Here is a 19,819-nt window from a genome sequence, read left to right on the forward strand (position 1 = left end):
TTAAGAAGAACTTGACTTTAGAAAGCAATGTACTATGAACATTTCTCTCTCTGTCATTAAGTATTCTTTTAAAACTATTTTTAATGACTCAGCAGTGTGTTTAAATTACCACTATTATTGCTGACCATCTTTAGTTGAGATTATAATAAAAGGGAGTCAATTCTGAATCCTAACTTAAATTATAATCTCTGAAAAGAAGTCTTCTATGTCGACATAATTTTATGAGTAGGAAATGATTGATTAGTAGATAAAGAGGGAACGTTATAAACACGAGGATAATTTCACAGAAATTTTCGGATTTCCAAATTTGATTTGGAAATGAATAGGGAGACTGTTAATGACCAAAATCAGAGATTTTAAGTAAATGAAATGAAAAACTTTGAATAGAGAGAGGAAGAAAATACCTGAATGAGAAACGATGCACACACAGTTGGAATAAAGTCTGAGTGATTCATGGTTTGTAAAATAGAAATTGACTTGCAGCTCTGGTAGAATTTATAGGAGAATCCTAAAACAGGACTGTTGCCAAAGATATATTGTAGAACATTAGAAACAAGTAGGTAGAAGGTCTGACTGTCTTTAATAAGGACACATGATAAATTTGATGTGCTTATTTTATTACCATCTTTAGAAAACTAAAGAATGCAGAATTTAGAGTTTTACTACATTTACAATTAGCCTCTCTAAGTCACCATTGTGGGAATTGCAGTAAACTTCACCGCTAAGAAAGATAATTCTGGACTTCAATATATATGAAGTTAACTTTTATGCCAAGCACTTGCACACTGAAGAAGTCTATGAGGATTTTATGGAAACACACCTGTAATGTATTATTCTAACATTCTCAAAAAATCTCTCTGATCCCAAGTATAATAATGAGTTATTATATATAATTGCTTGAATTAAGTTATGCAAATTAAATGTAATCATTCTAAAATTTAATGTTTGAATATTAATGAAAGAATAGTATTTAAGAATTATACTATTTTATTAGTGCACTAAGGAAGAGATTAGTTAATCTTGTAATGCTTTATGTGTGTTGTATGTGTTATGCTATTTAAAAATCTGGTGTCACACTTGACAATGCTTTTGATATTTCTTTTTTCTCATAAGCCAGCGTAGCTTTCCTAGGCATTCCTTTGCTGTTTTTGTTACTGTCCTTTTAAAAAAAAAATTCAAGTGTTTCCAAGTAAACTTTCACATTCTGTATGTTGGTTATTTGAACCCATATATGGAATTTTACATTTGTTGCTGTTAAATTTCGTCTTACTAGTTTATTAGCTCTTTGTTCCAATATTTTGAGATATTATAGAATCTAGATTTTCTCATTCACCATGTTAGCTATATTTCCCAACTTTTTCATCTGAATATTTGATGACTGATATATATGAATTCAGTAAATTAATGATTAAGAAACCATTTAGTTCATGCAAATCCTCTGGCATGTTACTAGAGACCTCCCTATAGATACTGTTTGGATTTGGTATTAAATCAGCTCTGAATCCATTTTGCTATATTTTCCTCAAGTCAATATTTCTCTATTAATGAAAGTATCTTCATTTTATCATTTACACATCTTTATAACATCGAGTTTCGTAAAATTGGTGCTGTTCTCTCATTCGTTATCCTTGTCTTGTAACCAAAAAAGGAAATGGGTCTGGTTTGGTTTAATGTGTTCTTAGTTGTCTCACAGAACTCCTAATATAGACCACTTTCTATTTTCAATGCTTAAAAGCCTTCTAACAAGTAATCTATTTGGTTGAAGATCAACATCATAATTAAATTTTTAACAAAATTGAAATCATATTCTTATTTTTCTCTATTCTAGCACCTTTCTCTGTAATATCTGAGATCACACATAGGTTCTTTAATAACATCAACAGATTTTTTAGTACAATCATGGTCAGTTAGTGCATTGCAGTTGAACACATTTCTAATGAAATGAACGGTGTTTGGTCTATTTTTATGCCTTTTACATTGACTGTACATTGTATACCATATAGCACCTTAAATCAGCATGCCAGTATAACCCATTTATAACATTAGTGAGCAAATGAGGATTTAGCTCAAATTTATGACTGTTCACTAAAAAAAAAAAAAAAAAAAAAAAAATTCAAAGCTCATGTTTTCCAGAAGAGAGATTGTGAAAATTTAGTTTATTTGCTTAACCAGTGTTAACCAGTGAGACTACTTTGAGAATCTTCAAGTAGAAAGAAATGAATATTTAAATTCTAATGAAGTTGCCTATAATTTAGCCATCAGAAAGAAAAGAGCTGATAAATACTGCTGAGTGTCATGTCATTATTACTTCATACTATGTGTGTTTGTATATATAAATCATTTAATAATGTGTTTAATTGAAAAATGTGTTTTATTATTTCCCCGTCATAAAACCATTTGTTAATATAAAATTGCTGCTTCATTAAAAAGTTTGTAGTAATTACAAATTATTTTTTTCTAGAAGATATGAAATTACTTTCTTAGAAAATAAGTTAATAATTGGATATACTCAATTTTCACTCCTTTCCTCTTATAAGCAAGCATCTTCCTTTTGCAAATGCGAAATGGGTGATGAATGTTTTAGAATTAATTTAGCATGTGGACTAAAGATATAGAGAACAAATTTTCTTACATAATGTTCTCTTTCAGCTCAAGAAATTATTAAGGGATTCTTTTGCTTATTAAACTAGCTCTGTGTCATCAGTGTTCTTTTGGATGTTGTAGCACAGAGTTAGTGAGACTGATTATATGTATTCAGTCCCAAAGCAGGCCAGCCAGCCTCTCTCTTATTCTCTGTAGTAATAACAATAACTAGATGTCATTTATTAGACACTAAGGATGTCAATTAACATTACCACATTTAATCCCAAAAGAAACCTGTGTAAACCTCTGATATTCAGTGAGGTTTAGTTGACCTTCCCAAGGATACAAAGCTTGTTAGGTAGTAGAAGCAGATTTTGAATATAATTGTGACTTTAAGATTCATGCCTTTACTACAGCATTATATTGTACCATCATTGACCATGGAACCTTAACCATAGCCAGCTGTTTTACAGATGTGTGCCATTCATCATAGAATTGTCTGGACCAGAAATTGTAAGCCAATCTCCTTCATTAGAGTTATAATTGACAAGTACATGTACTGGCATCTGTGAATCAGTTGTGCCAGAAATGATTTCACATAAAGCATACAATAAAACTGAAGTTGGAGCCCTGGAGAAACCAGTATTGGCAAACAAAAGAAAGAAGTCTAGTAAAGGAGATTAGTGAGGAATAGTTGACGGAGTATGGTGTTCACGGAGCAAAATTTTAAGAACGAGCAAGCTCATAAAAATAATAACTTCTGGCCGGGCGCCGGTGGCTCACGCCTGTAATCCCTGCACTTTGGGAGGCCGAGGCGGGCGGATCACAAGGTCAGGAGATCGAGACCATCCTGGCTAACACGGTGAAACCCCGTCTCTACTAAAATACAAAAAATTAGCCGGGCACGGTGGCGGGCGCCTGTAGTCCCAGCTACTCGGGAGGCTGAGGCAGGAGAATGGCACGAACCCGGGAGCGGAGCTTGCAGTGAGCCGAGATGGTGCCACTGCACTCCAGCCTGGGCGACAGAGTGAAGACTCTGCCTCAAAAAATAAAAAAAAATAAAAATAAATAAAAATAATAACTTCTAATACATATTAATTACTCTGTGTCAGATATTACTTTTTACTCATTTAAGTCCTCCAGTGACTTTGCTTTTTAGGTGAATATAATGAAGCACTGCAACTTCAATTTGCCCAAAAGTACCCGGTGACAGGTGTCAGAGCTAGAATTATAGACCCAGAAAGGCTGGATTCTCAGTCTTTGCACTTTACCAGCATGCTATACTGCCATTTTGAATTGTCACATACCCAGAAAAGCCTGCTGAGTTAATGACTGAAAATTGCCCATTGGATCCAGTATTTGAATATTTAAGGACGACATCTGATTGTTCTTGGTTAGCAAAGAGAAAATAAATGGTGAGAAAATGGAAATATTGAGAGAAAAAAGAAGTTTCTGGCTAAAAGGGAATGTGAGAGAAAGAATGTAGTAGCTAGGGGAATGCAAGGACTTACGGAGAGAGTGTATCTCTCTGTCTCTTTTATAGAAAGAAGAACTAGAGAGAGGATAACTTGAACGTGTTTTCAGCCAGAACAGTAAAAGATGCAGGAGAGAAAAAGAAAAAGGTGATTGAGTAAAATCCCCATGTGAAGTAAAGGAAATAAAGAAGTAATACATTCGACATTGTAATTCATTCAGCTTTCTAATTCATTCAACTTTCCTGTATTAAAAGCCTGCCATGTGCCAGGCCCTGCACTTGTTGCTGTGTACATGGAGGTGAGAGAAAAGAACATAACCCAGCCTTCGAGGGTGGAGTGAATTAACAGAAACCTTAGCCTTGAAGAAGAAAAGAGATGCTTCCTCTAAGTAGTTCAGTGAAGGAAGCAAATATGAATTCTTCTGTTTTATAAGTGAAACAGCCTTAGATTTTTGGGCACCTTTTCTATGCTCACCTTGGTTCAGATAGCAGAGATATAATGTTCAAAGTTAAAGAGCTATGATGACCCAAGTATCAGAGTGTGGTTTTGAGAACCAATAGGGATGCTAGTTTAGATAAAAAAGGGAAAAGAAGGCATGTTCCTCAGCCTAGTCCAGACCTTCTGAATCATAATTTCTGAAGATGGGAGCTTAACATTGTGAACAAACTCCTTGGGTGATTCTTCTACATTCTGAAGATTAGTACCCCTGCCCTAATCATTGATGATGGAATTCAACACTGGTTTCAGTCTGACAGACAATTATTATATCCCCTGTCCTATTTGCTGTGAAAATTACTGTCACTTATGGAGACTTGATGATAAATATGTAGACATTTAATTTAATCAAGGCATAAAAGTTTTACTTCTTTTTCATTCCTATTTTCTGCTTTATTTCACATTTTGTGGATCTCAATTGAGCTATAAGTGAATGAATTTCACTTCTTTACAGTGAATTCCCGAGATATGCCTGTTCAGCAGTGAGTAGTAAATGGTTCAACATGAACTGTTCCTTATGTAAACATACAAAAGCCCTGACCCAGACTAAATCAATTTAAAAAGAAAAACATTAAAGCTATGTTTCCTGTTATATACTTAAAGTCTTCTTTGGTTCCTTATGATTACATTATTGACCAACTATTGCAGACTTTAGTTTATCCTCCTACACCACCTGCTGAATGGTTCAAATGGTATGGGATAAGAGTTTCGGAAGGGCAAAGCAATTACAATTATAACTCCTACATTTTAGCCAATAAAGCAGCTTTTTGTGCTAAGGGTAAGGAAGTCATGGGCTTCTTGACTCACCCCCTTTCCTGATTTGAATTGCTAAAAGGTTTTAAAGGCTGCAATAAGGAGACGGTGAAGTTCATAGAGCTTTTAGAAGTATGTGAAGTTGAGACCAGAAAATTTGAGTCCTGTTTATGATAGCAAACATTTCTAGGAAACATTTAATTAGTAAATGAAACAACAACATAAGGCTTTTTTATTAGAAGATGTTTACATTGTATTTTTAAGGCAGACATTGTTAACATTAGGCATTCTGGTCCTCACCATAGGGCAAGCTATAGTCCTTTACCTATGATTAGCTACTTAGTCAAGTATCATTCTGTTAGAATTCTTCTCTCTAATTATTCTGCAAGTGTTATTTGTGCTAGGAAAACTTGGTGTACTAAATCAAAGTTCTCTTGAATAAAATATACTTTAATTTTTGGCATTGCAATCAGAATGTTTTTCACTCCTGCCAGTCTTATTTTTAAGTTATAAAGTTATTTGCTTAGGGAAAATAGCATTTTAAAAGTTGTAAAATTGTAAAATGATTTTCAATCTTTGAAAAAATAAAAGTAAATTATTTTTACTTGTGTCTGTAACCATTTACCAAAAACTTAAAAAAACTCTAGTGTGCCATGAGATGTGAAATATCTTTCAGAAGACATCTTGCACTAATAATGCTTAATGAAAGTTAATGTACCCCATAAATGTATACAATTATGATTTTTGATTAAAAATAATAATTTTAAAAAGCTAGCATATGGTATTTGAAAACATTTTGAATATGTTTTCTTAATTTCATATTGAAAAACAAAACAAACATGCTTTTAATATTTCATGATAACTGAAATTGGTTTTAAGTATGTATAGGACAAAACAGGAGTATATCTTACATATTAAAAAATAGAGATTAGTGACTATTTCGAGTTGAGGGGAAAACATCCTCCTATTTTTTGGAAAATAAAGTAAATCAGTACATTACTACTGTATTTTCTTATAATGATAAAGAAAAATAAACTTGGGGATTATGTAATGAGAAAGAAAATTAAATTTTTATCTGCCGGAAAAACTATCCTATATTTGTTTTATTAGAGAAAAATTAAACTAAACTTGTAAATTTTATACATATTAGCTAATTCTTCAAAATATAATATTTTATTAACTAAAACCAATAAGCCAAATGGTCTACTTTTATAATTTGGAATAGAAATTTTCATTTGTACTTGGAAAACTATCTATAGAGGAAATACATTGATGTTTCCTGGTTTTGATAGCTCAGGAGACTAAGACTGTTAAAGAAACTGTGTTTTAAAGATGCAAGAATATTTTTATTTGGCCTAAATTTTCCACAATAAACTTTTTCTTGGCTTAGAAAGTAAGAGGTTTATTGCATACTAACCAGCATACTGTTAAGACATTGTTAAGTTGATGAAACAGGTCAGGTTAGAAAATGTGAGTAGAGTCCGGGCGCGGTGCCTCAAGCCTGTAATCCCAGCACTTTGGGAGGCCAAGACGGGCGGATCACGAGGTCAGGAGATCGAGACCATCCTGGCTAACCTGGTGAAACCCCGTATCTACTAAAAAATAAAAAAAAATAGCCGGGCGAGGTGGCGGGCGCCTGCAGTCCCAGCTACTCAGGAGGCTGAGGCAGGAGAATGGCGTAAACCCGGGAGGCGGAGCTTGCAGTGAACTGAGATCCGGCCACTGCACTCCAGCCTGGGTGGCAGAGCGAGACTCCGTCTCAAAAAAAAAAAAAAAAAAAAAAAAAAAAGTAGAATTCATTGGGTTTGATTTATTAAATTGAGTATCACTGGTGTACTCTGCTCAGCTGACGTTTCTTTTTAGAATCCTAGTATGTGCTTTATCTAGCTAAGTCTGTCTTATTCTCACTCTCCAATCATTTTACTTCTATTTGACGTTTTATACAGAGTCTGAGGAAAGATTTCAAAGTAGGGTTTTTTTTTTTTCCTGACACTTTTTGAAGTTTTTATGATGTGATGACTTCTGTGCCAGGCTTTCTATATATTATCTCACTTAATTTTCATAATTAAGACAGAAACCCAGCTTTTTCTCTCCTCTTGGCTATTGTGCTACTACAGAATTTATGCAAGCTATTTGGCAAGGGAGAAAATGCCAAGTTTACAAGGCAAGCCCATCTTGTGGGCTGCACCTCTTCCTCAAACACTGGGCCTCATAAAGGTCTCTGATACTTGGTACAAAAGGGCCTGTCCTTGGCTGGAAACCTCCATGCCATATGCCATTGCTTTCCCCCCTGCCTCTCTCCAGGCGCACTGTTCAGAGCCTTTTCAGGGTTTCTAGATGTGCTACTGCCTCGTACCTTTCAGCCCTTGAATCTGCTATTTCCTCTGCTGGAGATTCTTTCTTGTATGAAATTAGATAACTGGGCTTTTTTGAACTTGTTTCTACGTTGCCTTCCTCTTTCCTGGGCCTCCCAAGTGTGGGTCAGGTGTCCCTTCTGTGTGCCTCCAATTTTATTTTATAGATAACCTTTTGGAGTATTAAGTGTTGTATAATTGCCTCTAAATCCCCTATTAGACTGTAAGTGTTATGAGGGCAAGGACCATCCAGGGACCTATTATTCTTAGGACCTATCACCATACCTAACATACAGTGCCCAATAAATATCTGTTGAACAAATAATGCAAGTCAGGTCACTGGAGGAAGGGCTGTTTGGTAGGAGAATGTAGTTTTGACAGTCCTGACTAAGGCTATGAGTAGGGAAGAACCTGGTTGCTTTCTACCACTTATTACTTTACTAGTAGTTTTATTTTGTCACAATATGGTTTTAAAATAGAGTCATTTTCATGTAGAAAAAGAGCTGTAGAAGAAGTAATGTTGTATTTTGTAGAAGAAATTAGAGGACACTATATTAATAGAAATATCTTCTAGGGACAGTGACGACTAGGAGAGTTGTTTTTTTTTTTTTTTTTCCCATAGTAAGTCATAAAATCTTTGTCTCTATAAATCTTCTTATTCATTTAACTGTCTATTTAATCTTCACAACATCCTAGTTATTTTCCTTTTTTCTTGCAAATATAGTTTATTTTGCCTTCTAGCTTTATCTTTTTTCCCCTTTAATGCTAGAAATTTGTCTATTTTTAGCTTTGTTCATCTTCCCTCTTTTTTTATTGTGCTCTATATCCTTCCCTCTTTCTTTTAGTTTATTCTACTTTTTATGTTCAGCTTATTGAGCCTTTTTTATTTGCTAAAACTAGTATTTTAGACAATAAATTTTCCTGTAAGTGCCACTTGAACTGCATCCTACAATGTTTAATGCATAACATTTGCTTTTAAGTATTAACTTCTGTTATGATTTTTTGGACCAGTGGATGACTAATTTAGAAGTGTGTTTTAAAATTTCTAAACATAGGCAATTTTGTGAATTCTCCTCTTTAATAAAATATCTAACTGAATTGTATTGTGCTCAGAGGATACAGTCTATATGATACTAATTCACTGAAATGTACTGAGGCTAGCTTAATGGCCTAGCAGGTGGTTGGATTTTAAATGTTCCTGTGTGCTTGAGAAAAATATGTATTCTCCAGTTGTCAGATACTGTGTTCTGTAAATGTTCACCTCATCACATATACTATGTTTTTCAATTTTTCTGTTTTTTTTTTCTTATTTGCTTAGGGGGTTCAAGTATTCCACCATCGATGACAGATTTGTCAGTTTCTCTTTGTAGAGCTATCAGTTTTTCTTTCATATGTTTTGAGGCTCTTTTTACAAATAAATTTAGAATTTTCTTAACCTCCAAATGTACTGAATCTTTTGTCTTCAGGCAGTAACTCTGTTTTTAAATAGAGTTAAAGTATATCTTGTATAATATAATGTAAATATAATTACTTAAGTTTTTTGTCAAATGTTTGCCTAATATATATTTTTCCATTTGTTGACTCTTTCTGTGCCCTGAAGTTTTAGGTGTGTCTCATAAAAAACAGAATATTAACTGTGATTTATTAAATGCCATCTGACAGTTTTTATCTTTTAATGGGAGAGTTTACATTATCTATATTTATGCTGATTATTATGCTGGGATTTTTATTTGTATCTTCTTCTTACGTGCTTTCTACTTGCCCAACTTTGGTTTTTAATTTCTGACACTCTAATTTTTATTTATTTGGAAGTTATGTGTTCCATATCTGTTATTTTAGTGGCTACTCTAGCAGTGTTAACATGTGTACTTAACAAAAGTCTGACGTTAATATTCTTCTTCTTCAACAATATAAGAAAGTTAGAACATTTTATGTCAAATTATCTGGTCCCGTTATTTATATACTATTATTTTCCTGTGTCTTATTTTTGGCCTATTTTCTCATCACAATTTAGACATCATTATTATTAATTTAAACATAATATTTGTTTAGACTTACTCATATATTTACCAATGTCTTCCTAGTGATTATTTGTTGGGATACTTCGGGCTGCCTTGGATTTAGGACTTGGCATTTTCAATAATTGTGGAACAATTCTCAGATATTATCTCTTCAAATATTGCCTCCTCCTTGTTCTGTGTATTACCTCCCTCAAGCTTTAATTAAGCATTTTTTAGACTTTCTCTCTCTATTCTCCATGAATCTTAACCTTCTTTCATTTATAGTATTTCCTTGTCTCTTTGGATTACAATCTGGATTTCATTGGATCTTTCTTTTAATTCACTATCACTCAAGCTGGGCCTGCTTGAGTGTTTTTGTTTTTGTTTTTTTTCATTTGTAGTTCTACATGGTTCTTATTAAAGTCTTGTTCCCTGCTCATATTTTGAAGATGCTTTTTTACTTTTTAAATAATTATTTCATATTTTATATTTGCTAGTCTGTCCATTGCTTCTGCTCTTGTGTGAATTGTGAATTTTGTCTGTGAGTGTCTCATTTCACTTGGAACCTGATCTGTGGAAGAGCTTTGAGTTGAAATTGATGTCATCCCAAGAGATTGTGCTTTTACTTTTGCCTTTGCCTGTCATCTGGAAACACTGTCTACCTGGAGCAAGACTCTCCAGACAGAATTTTTTGTTCATCACATATTTGAGACCCAAACTTCCAAGTGCTAGCTCATGATTGCAAAATCTTGGAGCATTGTTTTTTGGTTTGGGTTTTGTGTTTGTTTGTTTGTTTGTTTTCCTCTTTACCCATTAGTAAGGTAAAGACAGGTAAGTTGATAAATTGCCTTGTCTGTTTCTACATGAGCATGAGGAGGACTGTTGCTTTAAAAATATATTTTGAAATATAGATTCATAAAGAATTACAAAAAATATTTGGAGAAGTCCTGTGTGCACTTTACCCAGTTTCTCTCAATAGAAACGTCTTGTGTAGTACAATATACAATACTACAATATCAAGACCAGGAAGTTGACATCAGTACAATCAATACACAGTTGTATTCAGATTCTGCCAGTTTTACATGCACTTATTTGTGTTAATGTATATAGTGCTCTATGTAATTTTTTCACGTGTAGATTCATGTAATCACCATCACAATCAAGATACAGAACTGTCCTATCACCACAGAGCTCCCTAGAAGTGCTCTTTCTACTTCACCCTTTCACTGCTGGTGACCCGTGGTAGTCTCAGCTTTATGTGAATTGTCCTCTATTAAACAGATTGATCATTTGCATGAGCCCTGAGCTTCCTCTCCTCCTGTGCAGTTAACAGAGCAGAAAATCAGTGTCTTCAGGATTTAGCAGAAAACTGTAGAGTAAAAGTCAGCTTTGGCAGGTGCTTATTTATCATGGTTCCTGGTTTCACATTATTTGGAACTTTCCAGTTTCTGTTATTCTGTTATTGGTGTTGGCTCCAGGATGTGTCTGAAAAAATACTTTAAATTTTTTTTAAAGCAATTTGGTTATTAGAGCTAGGAGGTTCCTTCAGAGTTTCTAATATGCCATATTCAAAAAAAGAGAATTTTAGACCAATATCCCTGATGAACATCGATGCAAAAATCCTCAATAAAATACTGGCAAACTGGATTCAGCAGCACATCAAAAAGCTTATCCACCATGATCAAGTGGGCTTCATCCCTGGGATGCAAGGCTGGTTCAACATTTGCAAATCAATAAACATAATCCAGCATATAAACAGAACCAAAGACAAGAACCACATCATTATCTCAATAGATGCAGAAAAGGCTTTTGACAAAATTCAACAGCCCTTCATGCTAAAAACGCTCAATAAATTCGGTATTGATGGAATGTACCTCAAAATAATAAGAGCTATTTATGACAAACCCACAGCCAATATCATACTGAATGGGCAAAAACTGGAAAAATTCCCTTTGAAAACTGACACAAGACAGGGATGCCCTCTCTCACCACTCCTATTCAACATAGTGTTGGAAGTTCTGGCTAGGGCAATCAGGCAAGAGAAAGAAATCAAAGGTATTCAGTTAGGAAAAGAAGAAGTCAAATTGTCCCTGTTTGCAGATGACATGATTGTATATTTAGAAAACCCCATTGTCTCAGCCCAAAATCTCCTTAAGCTGATCAGCAACTTCAGCAAAGTCTCAGGATACAAAATTAATGTGCAAAAATCACAAGCATTCTTATACACCAGTAACAGACAAACAGAGAGCCAAATCAGGAATGAACTTCCATTCACAATTGCTTCAAAGAGAATAAAATACCTAGGAATCCAACTTACAAGGGATGTAAAGGACCTCTTCAAGGAGAACTACAAACCACTGCTCAGTGAAATAAAAGAGGACACAAACAAATGGAAGAACATACCATGCTCATGGATAGGAAGAATCAATATCGTGAAAATGGCCATACTGCCCAAGGTTATTTATAGATTCAATGCCATCCCCATCAAGCTACCAATGAGTTTCTTCACAGAATTGGGAAAAACTGCTTTAAAGTTCATATGGAACCAAAAAAGAGCCCGCATCTCCAAGACAATCCTAAGTCAAAAGAACAAAGCTGGAGGCATCACGCTACCTGACTTCAAACTATACTACAAGGCTACAGTAACCAAAACAGCATGGTACTGGTACCAAAACAGAGATATAGACCAATGGAACAGAACAGAGTCCTCAGAAATAATACCACACATCTACAGCCATCTGATCTTTGACAAACCTGAGAGAAACAAGAAATGGGGAAAGGATTCCCTATTTAATAAATGGTGCTGGGAAAATTGGCTAGCCATAAGTAGAAAGCTGAAACTGGATCCTTTCCTTACTCCTTATACGAAAATTAATTCCAGATGGATTAGAGACTTAAATGTTAGACCTAATACCATAAAAATCCTAGAGGAACCTAGGTAGTACCATTCAGGACATAGGCATGGGCAAAGACTTCATGTCTAAAACACCAAAAGCAACAGCAGCAAAAGCCAAAATTGACAAATGGGATCTCATTAAACTAAAGAGCTTCTGCACAGCAAAAGAAACTACCATCAGAGTGAACAGGCAACCTACAGAATGGGAGAAAATTTTTGCAATCTACTCATCTGACAAAGGGCTAATATCCAGAACCTACAAAGAACTCAAACAAATTTATGAGAAAAAAACAAACAACCCCATCCAAAAGTGGGCAAAGGATATGAACAGACATTTCTCAAAAGAGGACATTCATACAGCCAACAGACAAATGAAAAAATGCTCATCATCACTGGCCATCAGAGAAATGCAAATCAAAACCACAATGAGATACCATCTCACACCAGTTAGAATGGCGATCATTCAAAAGTCAGGAAACAACAGGTGCTGGAGAGGATGTGGAGAAATAGGAACACTTTTACACTGTTGGTGGGATTGGAAACTAGTTCAACCATTATGGAAAACAGTATGGCGATTCCTCAAGGATCTAGAACTAGATGTATCATATGACCCAGCCATCCCATTGCTGGGTACATACCCAAAGGATTATAAATCATGCTGCTATAAAGACACATGCACACGTATGTTTATTGCAGCACTATTCACAATAGCAAAGACTTGGAATCAACCGAAATGTCCATCAGTGACAGACTGGATTAAGAAAATGTGGCACATATATACCATGGAATACTATGCAGCCATAAAAAAGGATGAGTTTGTGTCCTTTGTAGGGACATGGATGCAGCTGGAAACCATCATTCTTAGCAAACTATCACAAGAACAGAAAACCAAACACCGCATGTTCTCACTCATAGGTGGGAACTGAACAATGAGATCACTTGGACTTGGGAAGGGGAACATCACACACCGGGGCCTATCATGGGGAGGGAGGAGGGGGGAGGGGGGAAGGATGGCATTGGGAGTTACACCTGATGTAAATGACGAGTTGATGGGTTCAGCACACCAACATGGTACAAGTATACATATGTAACAAACCTGCAGGTTATGCACATGTACCCTAAAACTTAAAGTATAATAATAATAAAAAATAAATTAAAAAAAAAAGAAAGAAGTGATAGTTGGAATGTTAAGGAACATTTATCTGTATCGTTTTCTTTGCAGTTCATTCATAGAGAAGTGGATTTGGTTTTATCTTGATACTTGTGCATTTGTGATTAGTTGGTGATTTAAATATGCTATTCATTCAAAATCATATAAGATAATATACTTCCATAATAGTCACAAAACTTATATGGTACTTTATGAATAGTTTTTCAATTACACATATATTTTATTTATCGTTATAATAGTCCTTATACCAAAATAACTAAAGCACAGGGAAGTTAAATAATTTCTGCAAGCTCATTATCATTGGAAAGTCTGAGACTAAAACTCACATAAATCAACTGCTTATCCTACTTTCCCCAGCTGAGATTTGGAAGGTTTTGCAATTAACTTTTAAGTTGGATTTATATCCTCAAATATTATAAATTACTCTGAATTTTTTCAAATCAAATATGTCACATATATGTCAATATATCAAATATATAATTTAATTTTAAAAGCAAGCAATAAGAAAAAATGTAGAAGTACTAATCCTGATCCCTAAAAGTTTTAAATTTGAAAATTACCATTTTTGGAAGTATCTGGCTATCACTCAAAATAGAAAGTATTGCATAGGGAAGAAGAACCTATGGGAAATCATGTTTTCAACAAATGATGACAGGAGAAATATAGCTTAATTTAAGCCCTCTCCTCCCCCCGCAAAAAAATGGGAAATTTCAAGCCTGAATGCAATGAAAAACTCTGATGAAACTCGGTGTTTTTGTGATTATAATCTTGTAATTATACAGTTTTTCCATGTGTCAAGAGAAATAGGAAAATGATTGTTTACATTGGGATTAGGTTGATTTCTCTTTTAATATAGCACTAATTTTGTTTTCATTTTTTTTCCTTCAAAGGTATTCTTAAAGTATTTTAGTTCACCTTAAAAATATGTTTAGGGAGTTTATTTAAAATGTAGAGAGCATTGGCTGTTTTAAAATAAGTAAAAGTAATGTTTATCTGGGGAGTAATAATCTAGGGAAATAGGTTAGGCCATCAACTGCCTCAGATATTTGCTGGCGATCAGAATTTATGTGGCCCTGATTCAAAAGTTTAGCGTTTTCAAGACTATGTGCTCTTATTGCTACGTACAGATATGTTCTCCACCTGAGATTTGTAAAGATTTATGTCAGTTCACATCAGTGAATTAAAACAGCATTTACCTATTGCTAGATAGTATAGATAGTTCCTGACTTCAAGAAATGTTTGGCATGTTTGGGAAGACTGATAAGTCAATGTGGTATTATTGTATTTACAAGTATAGAGAGACCCTAAGAACACAGATTTGGGAAGGAGGGAGTTTGGAGGAAGGGTGATCAGGAAAGGCTTCATTAAAAAAGTGATAGCTGAGCTGGGCCTTTTAAGAATTAACAGAATTACACCAATATTTAAATGAAACTAGAACATTCTTCTACAGAGAGACTCTTAAAATGTCTCTCCTTCCTACCCCCACTGTCATTCATTCCTTTTCTCTTTAAGGCAAATTGAAAGGATTAATGGCCCACTTATGAGCCCTGTTTCTAATGCAGTTCTTGAGTTTGTGTAAAATTTTAGGTCACTTTTCCTGCAATTTTTCTAAGTTAAAAAGGAGAAAAAACAGATCCAGCTCCTACCTTAGGAATCATGAGAATTATCCTCAGTTTCTCTGGCTCCTGCTATGACTCGTTGATCAGTGGCTATTTGTTCCCCTTTCCCCTGTTCATAACTCCCTGTGATGTCTCACTACCTGAGCTGCTTGCTTATTCCACTCATGTCTGCTCCTTGCTTCTCTCTTCACTTGAATTAATTAATGTCAGCCCTTACCTTGCCTGGTACAGTCCTGAGCAGCTGGCCCAGACACCTGCTCTCTTGAGTCTGAGTAGTCATTCACTGTCCATTATCGTTTAACCAGCCTCTGAGAGTGCTTATTCTGACCTCCACACCTTCTTAGTCAACCAAAGCAAAAACCAAATCAGATTTCACCTTTTTCTATACTTTTCACACTAGGACCCAACACTCCCCCCCATCACCTCCGAATAATAAGTTTTATTAGCGTTCAACTGATGTAATTAACTTAATTATATTTTTTCTAATGTCTGTAATTGAAACTTTTAAAAATATTTCTACTAGTAAGGCTATTTTTATTCGCTCTGTTATTTCAGCTTTTCTGCTGATAAAAACTTTTATCGGGACCAAATACTATTTTTCTTTTGATCATCTACTTTAAATCTTTTCTGAACCAACAAAACTTAACATAAGAAAAAAGTCCCAAATTCAGGCACACTTAAGTTTTCTCTGGCTCTCAAACTTTGTGCTTCCCACCCTACCTTACTGCCTTTCTATTTTACTTTAAAACCTTCATGAAAATTTTTATCTATTTACTTCCTTTGATTTAGCTTTACAGATTATTTTATTCATTTACTTAGCAGTGGATCCAGTAAGATCAACGTTGTATGTTCCCACTCTATATGGGGCAGTAAACCTCACTGTTATTCTACGTCAGAAACCTTGTCATTTCTCAACAACTACATTTGGGTTATATAAAGAATGAAGAGCAAGGGTTGAGGGAGTGAAATAGATTAAGAAGGCTCCATTACCTTTCCTAACAAGAAATCAAAGTTCAGAGGAAAGTAGATGATTAGCAAGGGAAAGCATTTTGAGTAAAAAAAAACAAAACAAAAAACCCCCGTATTTGTGTTGTAGTTTTGTCCCATACTAGTTTTGTAACTTTAGCTATCTTTCAAACTCTGTGAATTATTTTTTCATTGGTAAAAATGGACATAAAATAGAACCTCAGAGCATCTCAGGGATTGAAATCATGTATGTGAAAGTACTTAGAAAAAGAGTAACGTGCCAGGAATAATGTAAGAAGTCATTGTAGTGTAGATTACTCTAAGTGATAAGTTTTGGATATGTTTTCAAGTCATAATATGAGCTAACTTTCTGAAACCTTTTTCATAGATGTGCCCCAGTTTATTCATCAGTAATCCACAGTGAAAAAAATGGTATTGACAATATGTTAGTGAACAAAATAAATATAGAATGGTTATTTTATCTGTTTTCTTGTTTTTGTTTTTGTTTTTTTCACTGCCTTTACAGGAGAGCCTTGAACTTAGGAATTCTTCGAGATCCTGGATCAGAAATCGAAGACAGACAATACCAAATAGACCTGCAGTCTATCAATATTGGTACTGCACAATGGGATCAACTAAAACCAGAGAAGGAAAGTGTCTCAGGAGGGGTGCTAACAGAGACTGAAAGGAATTCTCAAAATCCAGCCCTCGAGTGGAATATGGCCAGCAGGTAGGAAATGATTGAGAAATTTTCTACTCTTTCTAATACTTTATTGCCAGAACAGTTGGTGATATAATCTTTAGCATGTCCAACCAACCTAAGTATTTTGGTATTGCTTCTGCTTTTCATTACAAACATAAAAAATATTTTGTAATTGTAGCTGATGATTTTGCATGGAAACCTGCTGGTCCTACCAGTGTCACACTGAAATTATTACAAATTTAGGATTATGTTAGCATAAAAAAAAGCTTACTATTTGTTGAAAGAATCTACTTCAGGCTAAAGGATACACATTTTCTCTTAAAATCTGTTGTATTTGGGGTCAATTGTTTGGTTGAAGTTTAGCCTCTCCTTTTTGCTTATAATAACAAGAAAAAGTTAATGAATACTCTGCAAAGTTACGTTTAAGTTAGAGTGTGGGGGAAAAACAAGAGTTTCTGCCTCTAGGGTTTTCTCCATCCACTTTAAATAAAAGTAACTATGTTCATAGATAATTTTTTAAATTTATTTTTATTTCAACAGTTTTTGGGGTACAGGTAGTTTTGAGGTACATGGATAAGTTATTTAGGGGTGATTTCTGGGATTTTGGTACACCCATCACCTGAGTAGTATACACTGAGCCCAATATGTAGTCTTTTATCCCTCACTCCCCTTCCTCACTACCCCCACCCCCAAATCCCCAAAGTCCATTATATCATTCTTATGACTTTGCATTCTCATAGCTTAGCTCCTACTTATAAGTGAGAATATATGATACTTGGTTTTCCATTCCTGAGTTACCTCTCTTAGAATAATGGCCACCAGTTCCATCCAAGTTGCTGCAAAAGACATTATTTCATTCCTTTTTATGGCTGAGTAGTAGACCATGGTGTATATATACCACATTTTCTTTATCCACTCATTGGTTGATGGGCACTTAGATAGTTTACATCTCTTTGCAGTTGCAAATTGTGCTACTATAAACATGTGTGTTCATGTGTCTTTTTCATATAATGACTTCTTTTCCTTTGGTTTTCTGTTCTTGAGATAGTTTGCTGAGAATGATGGTTGCCAGCTTCTTCCATGCCCCTACAAAGGACACAAACTCATCCTTTTTTATGGCTGCATAGTATTCCATGGTTTATATGTGCTACATTTTCTGAATCCAGTCTGTCAATGAGGGACATTTGGGTTGGTTCCAAGTCTTTGCGATTGTGGATAGTGCTGCAATAAACATACGAGGGCGTGTGTCTTTATAGCAGCATGATTTATAATCCTTTGGGTATGTACCCAGTAATGGGATTTGTGGGTCAAATGGTATTTCTAGTTCTAGATCCTTGAGGAATCGCCACACTGTCTTCCACAATGCTTGAACTAGTTTACACTCCCACCAACAGTGTAAAAGTGTTCCTATTTCTCCACATCCTCTCCAGCACCTGTTGTTTCCTGACTTTTTAATGATTGCCATTCTAACTGGTGTGAGATGGTATCTCATTGTGGTTTTGATTTGCATTTCTCTGATGCCCAGTGATGATGAGCATTTTTTCATGTGTCTGTTGGCTGCATAAATGTCTTCTTTTGAGAAGCGTCTGTTCATATCCTTTGCCCACTTTTTGATAGAGTTATTTGATTTTTTCTTGTAAATTTGTTTCTGTTCTTTGTACATCTGGATATTAGCCCTTTGTCAGATGGGTAGATTGCAAAAATTTTCTTCCATTCTGTAGGTTGCCTGTTCACTCTGATGGTAGTTTCTTTTGCTGTGCAGAAGCTCTTTAGTTTAATTAGATCCCATTTGTCAATGTTGGCTTGTTTTGCCATTGCTTTTGGTGTTTTAGACATGAAGTCCTTGCCCATGACTATGTCCTGAATGGTATTGCCTAGGTTTTCTTCTAGGGATTTTATGGTTTTAGGTCTAACATTTAAGTCTTTAATACATCTTGAATTAATTTTTGTATAAGGTGTAAGGAAGGGATCCAGTTTCAGCTTTCTACATGTGGCTAGGCGGTTTTCCCAACACTATTTATTAAATAGGGAATCCTTTCTCCGTTTCTTGTTTTTGTCAGGTTTGTCAAAGATCAGATGGTTGTAGATGTGTAGTGTTATTTCTGAGGGCTCTGTTCTGTTCCATTGGTCTATCTCTCTGTTTTGGTACCAGTAGCATGCTGTTTTGGTTACTGTAGCCTTGTAGTATAGTTTGAAGTCAGGTAGCATGATGCCTCCAGCTTTGTTCTTTTTGCTTAGGATTGTCTTGGCAATGTGTGCTCTCTTTTGGTTCCATATGAACTTTAAAGTAGTTTTTTCCAATTCTGTGAAGAAAGTCATTGGTAACTTGAATGGGATGGCATTGAATCTATAAATTACTTTGGGCAGTATGGCCATTTTCACAATAGTGATTCTTCCTATCCATGAGCATGGAATGTTCTTTCATTTGTTCGTGTCCTCTTTTATTTCGTTGAACAGTGGTTTGTAGTTCTCTTTGAAGACGTCCTTCACATCCCTTCTAAGTTGGATTCCTAGGTATTTTATTATCTTTGTAGCAATTGTGAATGGGAATTAACTCAAGATTTAGCTCTCTGTTATTGGTGTATAGGAATGCTTGTGATTTTTGCACATTGATTTTGTATCCTGAGACTTTTGCTGAAGTTACTTATCAGCTTAAGGAGATTTTGGGCTGAGATGATGGGGTTTTCTAAATATGCAATCATGGTAGACATCATGTTTTCTAGGAAGCCTTCCCTGAGCCTGTCACAAGACCAAGTTAAGTCACATTTGTGTGTGCTCTTATCACATCACTTAACTTATTTTAT

At 35.0% G+C, this 19,819-nt stretch overlaps 1 protein-coding gene across 8 annotated transcripts in view; it reads left to right on the forward strand.

Annotated features, from left to right (window-relative positions):
• The window catches only part of VPS13B (vacuolar protein sorting 13 homolog B), an 870,718-nt gene that overhangs the window by 521,270 nt on the left and 329,629 nt on the right, over window positions 1–19,819 (forward strand). For all 8 annotated transcript variants that reach the window (XR_005240849.2, XM_037999868.2, XM_073018246.1 and 5 more), the window contains one exon: window positions 16,839–17,042. Coding sequence is in view for 7 of the 8 variants with exons in the window: in XM_037999868.2 (XP_037855796.2) it covers window positions 16,839–17,042 (204 nt within the window). In the remaining variant the exon portion in view is untranslated. The remainder of the gene's footprint in view (window positions 1–16,838; window positions 17,043–19,819) is intronic.

This window comes from Chlorocebus sabaeus, chromosome 8 (genome assembly GCF_047675955.1).
Source record: "Chlorocebus sabaeus isolate Y175 chromosome 8, mChlSab1.0.hap1, whole genome shotgun sequence".
Classification (NCBI taxonomy): domain Eukaryota; kingdom Metazoa; phylum Chordata; class Mammalia; order Primates; family Cercopithecidae; genus Chlorocebus; species Chlorocebus sabaeus.